Source organism: Pezoporus occidentalis, unplaced genomic scaffold (genome assembly GCF_034315485.1).
Source record: "Pezoporus occidentalis ecotype Australia unplaced genomic scaffold, CSIRO_AGI_Poc_V1 ctg87, whole genome shotgun sequence".
Taxonomy (NCBI): Eukaryota; Metazoa; Chordata; class Aves; order Psittaciformes; family Psittacidae; genus Pezoporus; species Pezoporus occidentalis.
The window spans coordinates 2,296,456-2,313,495 of NW_026916231.1; the positions used below are offsets into that span (position 1 = coordinate 2,296,456).

Sequence of the window (17,040 nt, forward strand, 5' to 3'; positions counted from 1 at the left end):
GTCAGTGCCAGGGTCTTCACTGGCGTGAGGGGAGCTGCTTCTTTGCTGCTTTGAGTGTCTTGAATTTGGCAGTCCTGTTAGGAGTCTCCCATTTAAGTGAAGCTTAAGGGTGGCAGCTAGATAGTGTTAAAAAGTTATTGTGGAAATATCAGTAAATGAAGTGACTCATATGCTTTAAGTGTGAAATATTCATGAGTTCAGTCCGGATATTGGAAGGGTTGTTATTTTTTTTTGTGCTTAATTTCGCATGTGTGTCCTTTTCCTAAACAGATCATTATCAGGCTCTGTGGCAGCTAGAGGAAGGAAGAGGAAGGCCTGAAAGCAGAGTTATTTCTGCGTAGCAGAGGCAGAGGATAGCATAATGCAAAACCAGGGGAATGCACAAATAAGTACAAAAGGATGCGTTTTACATGGAGAGAAATGTGGCTGCTGAAGGTCTGACTGAGAATCGCTGCCTTTCTATATGGGTTTAAACAGATACTGCAAAGGCAAAGTCAGAACCAGCACCTATGTGTTAACTGCTGGAGAGAAGCATTCTATAGGAAACGAGAGGCTTTTGCAAGTGCTAAATGGAAGGAGAGTTTTGAAAAAGAAGATATTTTTCCTTGTGCCTAGAATTTTGTGTGAAGCTATACGTGCTACAGAAGGCATGCGAGTCAGGCGTATGTTTCTCCTAAGAGGTAGAGATGTTTTACAAAGGACTAAAGAGGGACTGCTGAGAAGAAAATAGCCAGCTTTAGATAAAGCACTGTAACAAAGACTTGTAGTTTTATGTATCATGGTGTCCATTAAAGCTTAATAAGGAAGAGTGCATTGAACCTAGCCAGGCATACGTTATTCATGCGAAGGATAAACATTTAAGGGGTGTGCAAAATCACAAATTGGGAGGACATGATTGTTTAGCTTTTGAAAAAGCTTTACAGGGAAGATTTTGTTTTCATCCCCCATGGATCACGATGAAGGTAAAGGAGAGTAAGCTGCAAATGTTTGGAACATATCAATGCAGGAATCCCAGGGGGTTAAAAGCACTATAGTAAAATAAAAGTGGTCTGCTTTCTAAGTGTGTTCTATTTTACACATGCTACTGAGAATCTGAGAAAGGGAGTGATTTTGATACTCTGTTCACTATAGTAAAACAACATAATAATGACAAAAGTGTGGGGAGGGGAAGAAGAGGAAGGGGGACTTTCTCATATATATCCTCATGCGTGTTTGAATTTCCAGCTAAATAAACAAACGTAGTCCTATGGTGTGCAAAATTATGGCTGTTAAAGAATGAATTTGTTTCTACTTTTGGAGGAGAGCTGATTGGAAGCAATGCTTTTTTCTTTAATAGTTGTCAGCAAAAGAAAGGGTTAACTTTTAAAGAAAAAAAAATGAATAATTCAGTGTTTAGCGTATCACTCTGCATTTTAGTTTCTATTCTTTGGTCATCTGGAACTTGGTGTGAAAGGTAGAGTAAAAGGAGTCAGCTGAGGGGAGCCAGGGTTGTGATAATTTGCACACACATCCCTGTCATTGTTCTGCCTGAAGAGACAGGGCTGGGTTCAAGGCCACATGTGCTCCTGTCATCATTCACATTTCTGCTCCAAGTGCAATACAGAGTGTCAGCTCTCCATCTGTCTTTGCCTGGCAAACGCACGCGCCCAGCATCCTGCCTCCAGCTACGCTGCCACAGCCAGTTCTGATGGCCCTCCTCGTTTCTCTCTGTTCATTCCAGAACAGGAGGCACTGAGCCCTAAATAAGCTTGCTTTTAGGAGAGAGCCATTTACAGTGTGGTATATTTTATCCAAGGATGCCTGGTGAGTTGAAATTATTGCAGCTCTTTTGGTTTTAAATGAGGAAACGCTAATTGTTTTTTTTTGATAATATTTGTTTTTCCTTGCTCTTTTAATATAGAGGGTGATTTGCAAGCTGATACGGGTATGGAGCGATTGTGGATGCTAATTCTGTTGTGTATATGTTTGGGGGAGGGGAATTTGTGCAAGGGAACTGCCAGAGATGATACTTACAGCAGGACTGGATGTTTCAGTGAAAAGGGATAGAAATAGCAGAAAGTCACCAGCTTTGTGGGTGCAGGTCTCTGCAAGGGGGATCATTTTTAGCGAAGAGAAATGCAGCTTTGGGCTTGCTTTCGTGACTGTCAGCTCTACCTTGAAGCTGCAAACGTTTGATCGGTAGATATCATTCACAGCATTCACCCATCAGCTGAATTCTCTCTGTGAGAAGCTGCTTATGTCAGAGAAGTGAAGAAGATTTGTAAAACAAATTATTCCAGCATTGTCCTAAATCGTAGTCCTTAACTGTCACCGGGCAGATCACTGAAATATGTTGATTCAAAATAAAACAATAAAAAACCCCTACTGAATTAGAGGAATTGTCGCGGAGCTGGAAATTTTAATAGGTCGATTTCCTCAGGAAAATATTATCCTTGGATATTATGATCACTTGTCTGATTGATAATTGTTATTGCCAATGAAAACAGGGCTTCTATGCCGGGAGATTTGTCTGAGGGGTTTTGTGAGATGCTTGACCATGACTGAGTGGATTGAATTTGGTGTGTTTTGTTCGTTTTTTTTCTCCCCCTTTGGTAAGGACTTGAGAAAGCCATGTGCCTGATTATAGCAGCCTGTGTCTCTGGATAAAAAAAGACAGGGCTAGAGATCCTACAGCTGGCTGGTTCTTGTGGATTATTTGGGTAGGACAGGCAGAAGAGGCTACGCTTGATCACAGAGAGTCTGTACACCTCACAGATGGTGTTTTGAAACAGTATCTGCCAGTTTGCTGCAACCACAGTTGCATGTAGGTATTGCCAGTTGTTGGAAAAATGTTTTCCTTTTAGGATTTTTATACACGGTCGTACCCTACTGCTGGTATGTTTGCTGATCCTCTGGTTGTAGCAAGAAAGTGGTCTCTGCTCAAAGCACAAGGCTAAGAGGATTTATATGGTTGAAATATGGGCAAATTAATTTGCATAGATAACAACTGAGGACTATGAAAGGTCAATTTAACCCTTTAAATGTCAAATTTGATTTGCATGCATTACGTTCCTGGGAATGTGATCTTCATTAGAAATATCATGGTAATTCATTAATTTGGAAAACTGCATTCTGTATAATTTGATTCCACTCCTGTTTCCCTTATATTTTTATGAGACTCATACTCTCTTAATATTTCTGTGTTTTATTAAGATACTTAAATGTAACTAAAATGACACAATCTTACCAGTTTTGATCCCTGTGTGCATTATTTGGGGCTGTTGGCAAAACAGTGTTGGAATGCCTAGAGTGGAGGTTTCTGAAAACCTATTAAGCCTTTGGCATTTAAATTACTTACTCTACCTGCTGGTTAAAATTTCATGCATCTTTAATCAAAATGGCATGCCCCACACTCGAGTATGTACAGCCTTATCAATACTTGTTAAGCTTTACCATTAAATAAATCTTTAATTTCCAGCATTCTCTTAGAGCAGTAGCAAGCAAGAAGTGTGTTTTAATGTCAGCTCAGAGTGTTAGAAAACCTTGCACTTGGATACAGAGAATACACTAACAGCTGTGACTGGGAGCATGTGCCAGAATGGAGATACTTGAACAGATCTGACACTTGGCTATTTTTGACACCCATCTGCACTTTTTTACTCTCCTCTAGGATGAACTGCCTCTCAATCTGTTCGCAGCATATTTTAGCCCTTTAATATTGTGGTGGTGTTTTTTTTCAAATGGGCATTATTAGCCATCTGGGGCAGATTTTGTATTTTAAAAGTAAGCACATTATGTACAGGAGATTAAAAGGATGTGTATTTTTATGTAATCTGATATTATGTCATTGCCTTTTGTGTACGTGTGAAGTCTTGATTTCAGAAGCATCCCTTTAGTGATTCTGACATCTGAAGTCCTTCTTTCAGGGAAAGAACAGGAAGTCATAAAGACGGGTTCTGGTTTATGTGTAGCGATAACACTTACACAAACTAAATTTGCCCTTCAGAGACGAACTGCACGTACTGTTATAATTGTGACTGGCTGCTCACCTCCTTCCTTCCCTGTCAGGGCAAAGTGACAGCAGTGAGGCTGCCTAATCAAACGCTGTAAAAGTGATTCAGATCTCTGTTAAGGCACTACTGCAACTCTGAGAAAAGTCTCTAGAAAGATAATCCAATTAACATGCAGCTTGCAGTAACCAAGTTAACCATTTTGTCATTCTATGTAGTGAATTCTAGGAAGTGTTTATCTCTAAATAATTGATCCTGGGGGAACAGTGTTCAAATCTAATACCATACACCAGTTTGTCTGATTACTGTGAATGTGTTGTCTCTTTTTATCCTTTTTCCCCCTCTCCCTCGTTTTTTTTTTAAGAACTGTTTATTCCGGACTTTATTTATGAAACATTACAAATCTACCAGTCATTTTATAGTACTTTCAAAGAACAGATGTTGGCCTACAAAATGCTTTATTATTGCCCATGGCATGGTATTCAGCATGGTTTCCTTAAAAGGACAATCAGTGATCACAGTCATTGTAGCTCAGAAATAATGCTGCACTTTCAGAAGATGGCCTGGTATTAGGTCAGACCACCCTTTCTTTACTTCTGCTCTCCAGATGTGGCTGGAACTTTTTTTTTAAGTTCATGTTTCAAAAAAAAAAAAAGAAAAAAAAGGTTTGTTTTCAAAATCTGGTTTTACTTAAGATATCTCCATCCTGGAGTGCATTTCATAAATTGCCCACATATTTTTCTTAGCAGAGAACTTAACTGGCTGTAATTTTTAACACATGGCCACATCATGTGATATTTTCAAAACATTTGCACATAGCTTTAAGAAGGTCCCAGCAGAAATGATCCATCATCTCACAGCCAGCCCGTTTCTTAACAGCATATCTGCATTTTCCATTTAGCAGAGCTATATATTATTAGCTTACATTTTGGGTAGTAAAACAGTGCATTGCTGATTGTAAAACATGGACTTTATTATCTGCTGAAAATTGATTTGGCATTTATAGCCACTGTGTACTAGACTGGCTTTCTGTTTTTAACATTAGTGCTTGCAAGTGATGATTTGTTTAAAGAACAGAAACAAAATTGCCATGGACGTAACTGTTAGTGTCCTAGTAACTGAACATTTGGATTATCCACCTGTTTTTTAAATACGTGTGTCTAAATGCTGTTATACAGCAAAAATCCTCTAACAGTCCATTAACCGACTTGTTCTGTTTTAAGTTGCAGTTGCTATGCTGTTATATTAGGACAGTTCTGTGTCTTACAAAACAAGTTTCCTGCCAAACAGGGAAAATGTGTCTGGAAATACTGAAGTCCAAGTGTTAACCTTGCACCATTATTCCAGTCACCCCACATCATGACTTCATGTTCTTCAGGAATCAGATAGGAGTGAAAAGCTCTTTCCCTAAGAGGACCATTGGTCACTAGGTTCTTCAAATATATATTGTAGGATTTGGGAGATGATGAGAAATGACTTGCTTTTCAAATTTTTTCTTTTATGGTAGTAATAAATTAGAAAGTTTGTATGACATTATTGCTCTTATTTTCAACCCATGGGGCTGTGAACTGCATCTTGCTACGTATGCATGGAAAGTAGGTAACACATCATGGGATGCAGATCATGCTGCAGAAATAGCTGCTTTATGTAGATATATGTATGTGTGTGTGTGTATTTAAGAAGGGTCCCAAATACTCTTTCCCTGTGAAGATTTAGCGTTTCTCAACTCAGCTCCTTAGCTGGAGAGGAAAAAACAAACCGCTTTCTCAGGACTGGTACTTCCTTGGTGTGTGCAGGGTGTTTAGTACTGTTCACATCTTGATTTGAAGATTTTGGGCTCCACACTCGTATTTAAGGCATAATCATCATAACTTGCAATCAGTGTGATCTGTGTGTATGTGATTTTTTTTTTTTTTTTTTAAAAAAAAGCTTGAATACCAATTTCGGGTAAAATAAATTGTAAAGTGATGTGATATGCCAATTTGAAAAGTCCAGATAGGCAAGTTGATATACCTAAGAGTAGAGGAAGACATATCATCTGTCCCTTTTCAGACCTGTGCATGTACCTGTACCAGTTTTGTTTGTTTGCTGCATCCTTTCTTCTTCCAAGTTTGTACATCAGCAATAACTCTACAACAAAACAGCTGAAGCCTGATCCCTTGCTACCAGCTCACAGACTAAAGCTAAGCACACAAGATGGCTAAGCACCCGAGATGACTTCTGCACTTGAAGCACTAGCTGGCTACCAAATCCAAAATTACATCCCTCAACCTTCTCCTCATTCCACACGCACCACTATTACAGCTTCAAAGTTTCCCAGGCGTGCATCTTGTGCAGGCTAAGATCTGTCTGAATATCGATAGGGTTAAGGAGGCCAGTGCTGAGTTCACACCTGTATTTCTTTTTGGAATTGAAGCATTTCTGTGTCTGAGATGTTCGCACAGTTGGATCTGGTGTATAATCTCAGAGGAAGCCCAACACATATTCAGAAATGTTGTTTTTTTCACAAGTGCAGGCTTACTTTTATGTTTCCAGAAAAGTGTGGTCTAAGATGGAGCAAAGAGCCAGTGATGCTGAGGCGAGTAGAGATTAAATCAGGAAATCCACAGGGCAGAGCAGCAGCGCTTGGATTTTCACTTGTATGCAGACATAGTCTAGCCATATCGGCACACTTGGCAAGGCTGATTTCATTCAGTATCCCACTATGCTAACTGCATGTTCACTCAGTTCCTCTGCAAAGCTGGTGAAGCCTTGCCATGCTGTACCATGCTGTCTGTATTCCCTGGCTTAACTCTCCAGGAGCAAAGCCATCTCCACACCATGTTTTATTCTCCAGTGTACACTTGGTCTTTCTGCCTCTTGTATGCGAAAGTCACCAGATTAAGCTCAGGAGCAGTGTGGGAGCTGCATCATCCTTGCTGCTGTTGATCTCAGGCCTTTATCCCTCCTGAAATATTGCCTGCTCAGTTCTCAGGCAGGATAAGAACAATGGAGATTACTCCCATCCCATATAAGTTAGTGCTGGGCAGTAGCTTCCCCTTCCGTCCCCCTGCTGTGGGAATACATTACAGACCTGAGCTTGAGTAAGATGAAGGAGGATTTGAATTTGTTGTGGTTTAAGCCCAGCTGGCAACTCAGAACCATGCAGCCGCTCGCCCACTCCCTGTGCTCCCAGAGGGATGGGGAGGAGAATCGAAAGAATGTAACTCCCACGGGGTTGAGATAAGAACAGTCCAGAAACTAAGGGGTAACACAAACCGCCACTACTACCACCAATAATAATAATGATAAGGGAAGTAACAAGGGAAGAGAATACAACCGCTCACTACCTGCCAACTGACACCCAGACCTACCGAGCAGTGATCTTGCCCTTCGGGGTAACTGCCCCCAGTTTATATACTGGGCATGACGTGCTGTGGTATGGAATACCTCTTTGGCTAGTTTGGGACAGGTGTCCTGTCTCTGCTTCCTCCAAGCTTCCCCTCCCCCTTGGCTGATCATGAGACTCAGAAAGTCCTTGGTCAGAGTAAACATTACTGAGCAACAACTAAAAACATCGGGGATATCAGCGCTATTCCCAGGCTGAAAGTCAAAACCACAGCACTGCACCAGTTACTAAGAAGGAGAAAAATGACTGCTACTGCTGAACCCAGGACAGAGTTCATGCGTTTCACTTCCAGAGTGAGGCGTCCCCTCAAAAACCTGAGTAAAATCAAAGCTTACCTCTTCTGTCTCGCCTAGTGTGCAAGATATATATGCAAACCAGTTCTACTTGCCAATCTTCTGAAGGTGAGGATATGGACATGTTTTCTGGAGGAGGGAGAAGTGCTGTGGATCCCATGTCTCCAAGTTACTGAGGCTCTTGAAAGGTAGGAGTAAAGCATCCTATCTCCAGTATTTCCCTGTTTGTGAGCTGTAGGCAGTTGCTAGTTAAATATAACCCACTTAATATCTTTTCTATCATGGGAGCATGTAAAGAAGATGTATGGAGCCAGACTCTTCTCAGAGGTGCATAGTGATAGGATGAGAGGCAGTAGGCACACGTAATAGAACATGATAAATCCCTAGTAGATGCAAGGAAAAAAAATCCTTCACCATAAGGGTGGTCAGAAACTGAAACAGGTTGTCCAGAAACATAGTGGCATTTTTGTTATGGAAGATGCCATATTGGACAACCCTCTGGCCACTTGATGTAACTGCACATGCTTTGAGGCAGTAGGGCATGTACTATCTAATCTCCTGAGGTCACTTCAGCCTGCATGATTCTTTGTTCTACTGGATCTGTTACTTGTTTTAGATACGAAGTCTGAGGTGCTTTAGCCCCGTGCAGTGTAGGGGAGAGCAGAGCAATCTGTGGCATTGGCTTTTGTGTTGTGTTTCGGGGGGGAGTTTCGACAGCACCTAAAGTGACGTATTCCTCCAATTGGATCTGAAGCCATTATTTGATCTGTAACTTGCAGAATAAACTTTGCCTTTCCATGCTAGTCGGAGAGCAGAATTGTCAAGCTCAGTCCTCGCTGAAAGGGTTGCACCTCCTTCCTGTAGTAGCTCATGGAGCTTTTCTTCCACATACAAAAGCTGAATTTATTTCTCTGTGTTGTTGGTGTTTTTTATTTTTTCCTTAGTAGCAATTTCTTCTTTACTGCCACTTAGAGGCAGATTGTGAAGAAATAGCCTCATTGTGAGCATTAATTGCAGAAGAACTTGAGAAAAGTTGCTGGAGACCTTGGGATTTGAGAGGAGCTGCTTCACTACAAGTTTGCAGACCTTTTGGTTTTGTCTTGTACTGCAGCACACCACCTGGTAGTGATGTTCTTGCAGCTGGTTTAGGGCTGTAGTGTCAAAAGAGACACTGAACCGATCCAGCTTCTAAAAATCTCCTGCCCAAATTCCTATGGCATGAAAAAGCTACAGCATTACTTGAGCTTTTCCATGATGTTGCATAATGATTTGTGCATTTATTTCTACTTCTTCTTGCTCTTGGGATATAGCAATCTTGTGAAATTTTCATGAGGAATAACTATCTGGTAGGACCCACACATATGATTTAATTTAAATTATCCAACCTGCTATTTCAGTATTAGTGTGGATATATGTTCTGGAACCATGCCTGCAACTTAACCGTGCTTTTAAACAGACACAAAGTGTAAGTCAAAGGTGGCAGGAAATATTTCTGAAGTTTGAAAGGAAATACCATCAGCAGTGGACTCAATTATTAGGAGTACTGCTCATATGGTTCTCATTCATTATGGACATCCCTTTGGAAGCAGACTGTAACGAGCTCTGCCGTATTTTTGCATATTGACAGTACTGAGCTGACAAAGACCAATAGAGGTGTGGAAGTAGAAGAGCGAAAGGAATCAGTATTGATCACCTCTTGGAGGAGAGGCTGAGGAATAAGGAAGAAAAATGTATTTTTAGTAACCCTTCAAGCATACTGCAAGTTCGTGCAAATCTGGTATAGAGTCAGACCTATATCATTCTTGGTTAAAAAAGGGGTTTGCTGTAATGAATTGAGATTTGCAGGAAGTGAGATTTGCATATGCTTAACTGCAGTGAAGTGTGAAATGATGATTCAAGAAGGAATATGCTTTACCTTTCAAAGTCCATTGTCCTTTCCAGCTTATTGATACATCTTTTCTGTGGGTTAATGCACTATTCTGTCTTCTGTAAGTAATTCAGAAAGCATCTCTAAAATTTAACTTGATATCCTTTCAGTTCTAATGCTTTATTTGAATTTTCTTTATACGTGTATTATCCCCTTCTTCAATCCTTGGAAGTCCCCCTGTGCATCTATGGTGCAGATTCTTGTAGTCCCCTTTTTTCCCTCTGATTCTTCTAGTGGTGCTGGATTCACTGTCTTGCTGCACTTCTGTTTTGAAACCACATCCTGCTAAAGGAGTAGTCTCCTGATTTTAGTGATACAGGGCCTTTCTCCTTCCTTTTTTCAGATCTGTGCTTAATATGTGTTTTGTGAGTCATGCAAACACACATGACTCAAATAGTCTTCCTGCCGCAAGATTACAGTTTGGAAAATGTGTGCACTCATATCATATGAAAAATACAGCCATGATTTGATTCTTGCTTTTAAACTGCACATTCCTGATATATTCTGGTGGCCCTTTTGAGCCAGGACAACAAGCATGTGTACACAGCCTTGAATTTTTGTTGTAACTTTTTTATAATCCAAGTGAATGCCATCTCCATAGACTTTTGCTATATGTGCCTTTCCCATACAATTCCTTGATTTTTTTTTTAGTAATTTTTTTCTTTTGAAGGATTTTGTGCCTTGCAGAGCACCAGCCACATCAGTCATGGTTAGCAAATACAAATTAACATTTATTGTTTTAATTTTATATTTCCAGTCCATTTCACCACATAATTGTTGATTTCATAATTATATCTGCTAGGTTTGCAGGCATTTATTTGTATTCTAGTTAGGAGAAAGTTTCCTAACTGAAGTTTAGAAGAGGTAATTTTCTGTAGACAGCATTACTGTTTCATTTAGCTACTTTTCTTTACCTGGAACTGTACAGGGTACACCACTTTCCACCTTCTTAAACTATAAGCACTGCAGTGTACAGAAATGATCTTTAGAAAAGGATGTAATAACCTTGTTCTTTTTGAGAAGGAATTGGTGTTTGTATCAATTTTGAAAGCACACACCAAGAAATACTGAGTGAACCATAGGAATTTCGAGAGTTATTAACACAGTAAAGAAGGCTTTTGAAAAATTCTCATTAAAGCAACTTTGGTTTTGTCTGTAAAAGAAAGGGTATAATTAGATATCCAGTGAGGTCAGATGTCATAGCCATTGAATAGCTTGGAAAGGCATCAGTTTTCTTCTTGGAAACTGGTTTCTGACAGCTTTTACTACGTTTTTGGTCTTGGGGTGTTTTAGTTTATATTTCTCCTCTGACAGATGTAGAACAGTGATAAAACTCAGTTTCTAGAATTCAGGTAGTCCACATTGGTTGACTTCATTCTTCTGTGGCACTGAAGCATCTCCTCGCTCTAGGGTCCTGAAAGAGTTTTTTTTTTGGCCAAAGCAAGTAGCTGTAGAGAGAACACCTCCAGCACTGGAAAGTGTGGAAAACCCAGCGTCCGGGAGTCTTGGTCCTGAATGATAAGAGCCACAAAGGGAGCCCCAGGTTCTTGCCAGGACTTGCCCAGGAGCTGGCAGCTCTGCTGACTCAGCAGCTGACTCATAGGGGACAGCACCAGGAGGGACAGCACTACCGCTGAATGGATGAAACACTGCCCTTGAGAGCACAGCAGATGGAGCAGGTAAGCAAGGGCATTGGGTGGCAGCAGCAGTGAGTGGGAAGGGCCCAAAAGCCTGGCGAACTTAAGAGGTAAGCGCAGCCAGTGGTCATCAAGAAGTGGCTCAAGGATGGCATCCTCACAGCAGAAGGCAAAGAAACCTAAGTCCTCTCTGCTGGCCAGAAAGGACATGGCAATCCAGACAGATGTCCCTCAAAAACCTGTAGCCGGCCAGGTATCTGGCTGCAGTGAGTGTCAGAACCTGTTGATGTTGGATGGTAGCTGTGCAAGGTGTCACCGGGTTGATGATGTGCTCTGCATAATGGCAGAGCTTGGAAAGAGGTGGAATGGCTAAGGAGCATAAGGGAATCTGAGAAGATTGACTGATGAGCCGTATTTTACCATCCCTGGGAGAAGCAAGCCAGCCACCCAGAATAAAAGAAATTGGGGATTGCCTACCCTCTTGCCACTAGGCAGATGGAGGGGACCTAGGAGACAGGGTAGGTTGGAAGCAGCTATACTGTTGTAGAACCGTACCCCTCTACAGCAGGTTTGAGGCCCTGGTACTTGAGGATCAGGAAAATGAGGAAGATGATAAAATAGATAAAGATCATCCAGGTTAGAAGAGTCACCATGGAATAGTCAGAGAATGCCTCGTATCATGAACTAGGAAAAATAGAAGAGTGATGGTGATTGGTGACTCTACCCTCCTAGGAACATAGGGCCCCATATGTTGACCTGACCCAACTCACCAGGAAGTCTGCTGCCTCCCTGGGGACAGGGTAAGGGACATCACCAGAAAACTGGTACAGCCCAGTTATTACTATCCTTTACTAATCTTCCAGGTGGGCAATGAGGAAATTTCTTCAACAAGGACCCTGAGGGGACTCAAAAAGGACTTCAGGGCCTTGGGGCAACTGGTTCAGGGTTATCCCAAACGCAAGTAGTTTTCTTGTCCCTCCTGCCAGTCACAAACAATGACAATGGTAGCACAAGAAAAATCTTGCAAATTAATTCCTGGCTCCAGGACTGGTGTCAACATCAAAATTTTGGTTTTTTGACCATGAGTCAGTCTATGTGGCATCAGGCTTGCTGGCGGCAGATGGAGTACGCCTGTCCCAAAGGGGAAAAAGGATCTTAGCCCAGGAACTAGTAGGGCTCAATAGGGAGGGCTTTAAACTAGGTTGGAAGGGGAAAGAAAGGAATAACACTGCGCTTGCTAGAATGAGCCAGGCGGTAGCATGCTGCTGTTGGATGTCAGATCCTCAGGGCAACTTAAATGCATCTGTGCCAATGCCTGCAGCATGGGCAACAAACAGGAGGAGCTGGAAGCCATTGTGAAGCAGGAAAATAATGACAGTCACCATCACAGAAATGTGGTGGAATGTTTTGCCTGATTAGAGTGCTGCAGTGTATGGCTACATGCTCTTCAGAAAGGATAGGCAAGGAAAACGAGGTGGTGGGTTTGTGTTGTATGTCAGGGAGTGCATCAACTGCCTGGAATTTAATGTTGTGGGTGAGACGGTTGAATGTTTGTGGGTGAAGATCACGGGGAAGGCCAACCAAGCAAATAATCCTGGTAGAAGTCTGTCATTGACCACCTAGCCAGGATGAAGCTACGGATAAAGTGTTCTTCAAACAACTGGGAGAAGTTTCACTAGTACTAGCCCTTGGGGGACTTCAACCTACCAGGTGTCCACTGAAAGTACAACAGAGCAGAAAGGAAACGATCCAGGAGGTTCTTAGAGGGTGTGGAAGATAATGCCCTGTCCCAGCTGGTTAGTGAGCCAACTAGGGGAGATGCCTGTCTAGATCTGCTGTTCACAAACAGAGGACTGGTGGGTGATGTGATGATTGGAGGCCATCTTGGGCAAAGCGATCACCAAAATGATAGAATTTTCGATCCTTGAATAAGCCCGGAAGAAGGTGAGCAAAACCTCCACTTCAGAGTTCTGGAGGGCTGACTTTGGCCTGTTTAGGGTGCTGGCTGCCAGAATTCTTCAACATTACTGAAGGACAAAAGGGTCCAGGAAGGCCGGACACTCTTCAAGAATGAAATCTTCAAGGCACAGGAGCAGGTTGTCCCCAAGTGCCAAAAATTGAACCGGTGGGGAAGAAACCAGCGTGGTTGAACAGGTAGATACTGCTTGACCTCAAGGGAAAAAAGGAGAATCTGTCACCTGTGGAAGAAGGGAGTGTCACCTGTGTATGACGAGTACAAGGATATTATTAAGATATGCAGGGAGAAAATTGGAACTTAATCTGGCCAATGCTGTAAAAGATAAAAGTGACATGGGTTAGTGATGGACTTCGCAGTCCTGGGGTAAAGGTTGGACTTGATAATCTTAAAGGTCTTTTCCAGCCTAGTTGATTATGTGATTCTGTTGATCTTACTCATATTAGATCTTGGAATTATTTTATTGAGGTCAATATTTGACTATTTTACACAGAGATTTCCATTACACTGCACAGCATCTTCAGAAACAAAAATCCTTTGCAATTTGAAAAGGAGATCGAGCAGAAACGAATGTATGTTTTACTTTTCTGAATCCTTAATAGTCAGTGTGAGCCCTTTATTGTCCACTTGCAAACGGAGAAGTAAGACTGTGGCCTCTCTGGGAATGCTATTTGTGTCTCTCCTGTTAAATTTTTAAAGTATTATGAAGAATACTCGTTTTGTTAATTTACTTACATCTCTCTTTACATTATTCTCTGGTTGTAAAAGCAAATCTATCTTTGGGCTTTCTATATTTAATAAGCAAGCTTGCTGCACAGGAGATGAGTCTGTTCATGAAACTTCCATTGAGAGCTTGGTATGAAATCAGAGTCTTCAGAGTGTATATAGCAAGCTGTCTGCTGTCTGAGGAAGAGCCAGCGTAGTCTTTCTTTGCCCTCTTCAGACATTTATGCATAGACAGAATAAAGTGGTGGTGGTGGACAGAATAAAGTCTTGGTGGAATAAAGGTTGGATTTGTATGGTTGCTTCTCAGCTGACCAGCCAGGCTTTTTCTTCTGCCATCTTAATTGGTAGACTAGTAATTTCCAATTATTTTCATTTTAAGGAAGAAAGCAATGGTATTTAATCTTCAGTGACCGGCAAACCAGAATTCTTTAGTTTATGCTGCCTTAAAGCTTTTGCTTCAAATTGCGCTTGAGAGTCTGTAAAAGCTCCAAAGATAAAAATACTGCCTACATTTCAGGTATCGACCTGCATCCCTCCATAGAGCCACAAGAGAAATGATATACTCTCTCCTTAGCTAAGCTCTGTATTCTTTCAGAAAGAGCTTTGTGGATGCTGCTAAATAACTTGCTTTTTCTTGAAAAAATACAGAAAATTGCAGTGCCTTGATTTCATTCTGACACCGGCAAATATGAGTGCACGGTTTTGTCTGTGGCATTGGTACAAGACAGTCTTGAAATAATGAGTTGAGTGTCTATTACTTAATCACCAGGAATGCCTAATAGTCTTGTCACAAGTGTTTTTCTTTTTGGAGGCTCTAAGTGTTTTTGCTGTCCTGCCACACTAGATATGGAATAGATGCCCAGATGAATTACCCAATGGGGTTCTGCTGCAGAAATAGATGCTTGCTGAATCAAAATCAAAGCCTTTTTTTTTTTTCTTTTGTCTCTATTGGTCATTACAGCAAAGCTGCTGTATGTCTGCTTACAACTCTAGGATATGTGCATTCTTGCCTGCAGTTGCTGGGTTTTGGAGGGCTTTTTACCGCAAAATAATACGATGATGCAGATGTTCTGATACTGTTCTTTGAAACAGTTGATTGTGAATCTGATGGTGAAAGAGGATCAGCAGCTAGCATATACCATCATCTTCTGATCCAAACAGATTCCTTTGGGAGTCAGCTGTACTGTTTCAGTGTGTTGTAATTAAATTGAGTGCTGTTAAGGTGTCAGAAATTACTTTATAATGCAGGATAATGGACTTGAATAGACTTATTTGCACAATGCAAATCATAATCTAGCAAATTATCCTTAAAGGCTATGTATTAAGACACAAAACAAGCCCCCCAGTATTGAGTAGGAAGATAAAAAGAAAAAAAAAAAGGTCTGGTTTGTGACTCAGTTCCTAAGACATCCTTGCATTAGAGTTTATCTGGACTTCATAGATGCTAGAATAATGCCTGTTATTTGTGAATAACAGTCATAAAGTCCTTTGCTTGAAAGAAAAAGGTATTGTTTCTTTTTTTTTTAATTTTAGTTGGGATTGGATGGCTGGGTGGAAATCCCTGTAAACCAGACCTTAAATACTTGCAAAAATCCTGTCTATGCAGCAGGTACCTCATGTAGCTCTTGTATGGTGTTGAGCAATGTTAATTTCTGGAAAAGTTTGTGTGAGTTGTGAATACTCAGCGTCTTGCAGAATTAGACTGTACTTATGAGAAGGCTAATGTTGTTAGGAAAATAATGGATCTACATGCTTAGTGAGAGCTGTTTGTAAATCAGCAGGTGGTTTCTAAAATATCAGAAATTAGCAAAATGTTTACTGATGTGATTTCTTTCTGAAAAGCAAATGTGCTTAAAAAACCTTGAACATTAAGACTTCAAATACAAAAAGCTGATTTGCTTTCCTTCAGGCATCTCAGGTCTTTCTTACTTGTGGCTTGAATGCACAGACTTTTCATTTTCAGTCTTCAGGACATTATTTTATCTTTTGAAGGGCCCAGTAGAAGGGGAAAAAAATTTTCTTGCAAACTATATTTCAGTAGGAGGCATATTTCTATGACAAGATAGATCTTCTGGTATTACCTGAACTTTTCCTGTGTTTTAGTTTTGTATAGGTATGCATATACTTTCATACAGAATACTAGATTACATTTCTCTTTAGACATATAAAACCTGCTTGGGACTAAATTTGTTAATGATGCAAAGCAGTATTAAAATTCTGTACTTCTTTAGAACCATACATAGTCCAAGCAATTCTTTAGTCATAAAAGCCAAAGAATGTCATGTGTGTAACAAAAAAAAAAATGAAGTCCTGTGAACTAATTTACCTGTGTGCCATTTTCATACTCTGACTTAAAATTAAACCCTGCCCTCTACCCTATAAATAGCTGTTGAATTGTGTTCAATTCACTGGGAAAGGTTTCCAGTGTGGTGACAAAAGGAATTCAGTTCAAAGAACTTTAATCCAGTTTCCTGTTTTATTTGGTTATATAGAAAATCTTACCCTTTGTCACTGCCCCCAGTTCTTCATTTGCCAATAGTAGGGGAAAATTTGTGCCACGCTACTTATACATAATTTAAAACAATTGTGGTAGCTTTAAACCCAAAGTCTTTTTTCATCTATCATTTATCTCATGATGTTACCTTTTGTACATGGTACCCTTCAGTAAGCACAGCCTGAGACGTCTTGTGGCCTTTACCTTCTGCGAGAAAGAAAGATCGAAAAGATGCTTGGCACCACCTGGTGAAGATGAGGCAACCCTGGAGAACTGTGCTTTCAGGAGCAGGTGACTGATGCTAAGAAATGTGCCAGTCTAGGGACACAGCTGAAGGGTTGTAGTAGGGAAGGGGGAGGGGAAAGGAAGGAAAAAAAAAAGAGCAGGAACATTAATACATCTTCCTGAGGTTTGATGGGACATATACTGCCTACTGTTCCATCTGGTGCTTATGATAGCATGGCATATTAGCATGCTGCAAGTTCATAATGTATTCAGGGCGAGAAAACACCACTTGCATACCAATTGAGGCGTCCTCTTTCTTGGAGCTGCCTTTGAATTTCAATGATGTTTATGCCTCCTAAGCCAGGACTGAGCCGAGCATTTCCGCT

The 17,040-nt window shown here is 40.9% G+C and overlaps 1 protein-coding gene across 8 annotated transcripts in view; it reads left to right on the forward strand.

Annotated features, from left to right (window-relative positions):
* Positions 1-17,040, forward strand: part of RUNX1T1 (RUNX1 partner transcriptional co-repressor 1) — a 121,212-nt gene that overhangs the window by 33,360 nt on the left and 70,812 nt on the right. The window contains exon 1 of one of the 8 annotated variants that reach the window (XM_062604572.1): positions 1,278-1,803. The exons of the other annotated variants lie outside the window; for them this stretch is intronic. Within the exon in view, the coding sequence (XP_062460556.1) occupies positions 1,797-1,803 (7 nt within the window). The 5' untranslated portion in view covers positions 1,278-1,796. Of the gene's footprint in view, positions 1-1,277; positions 1,804-17,040 lie in introns of those variants that run through there. 8 annotated transcript variants of the gene reach the window in all.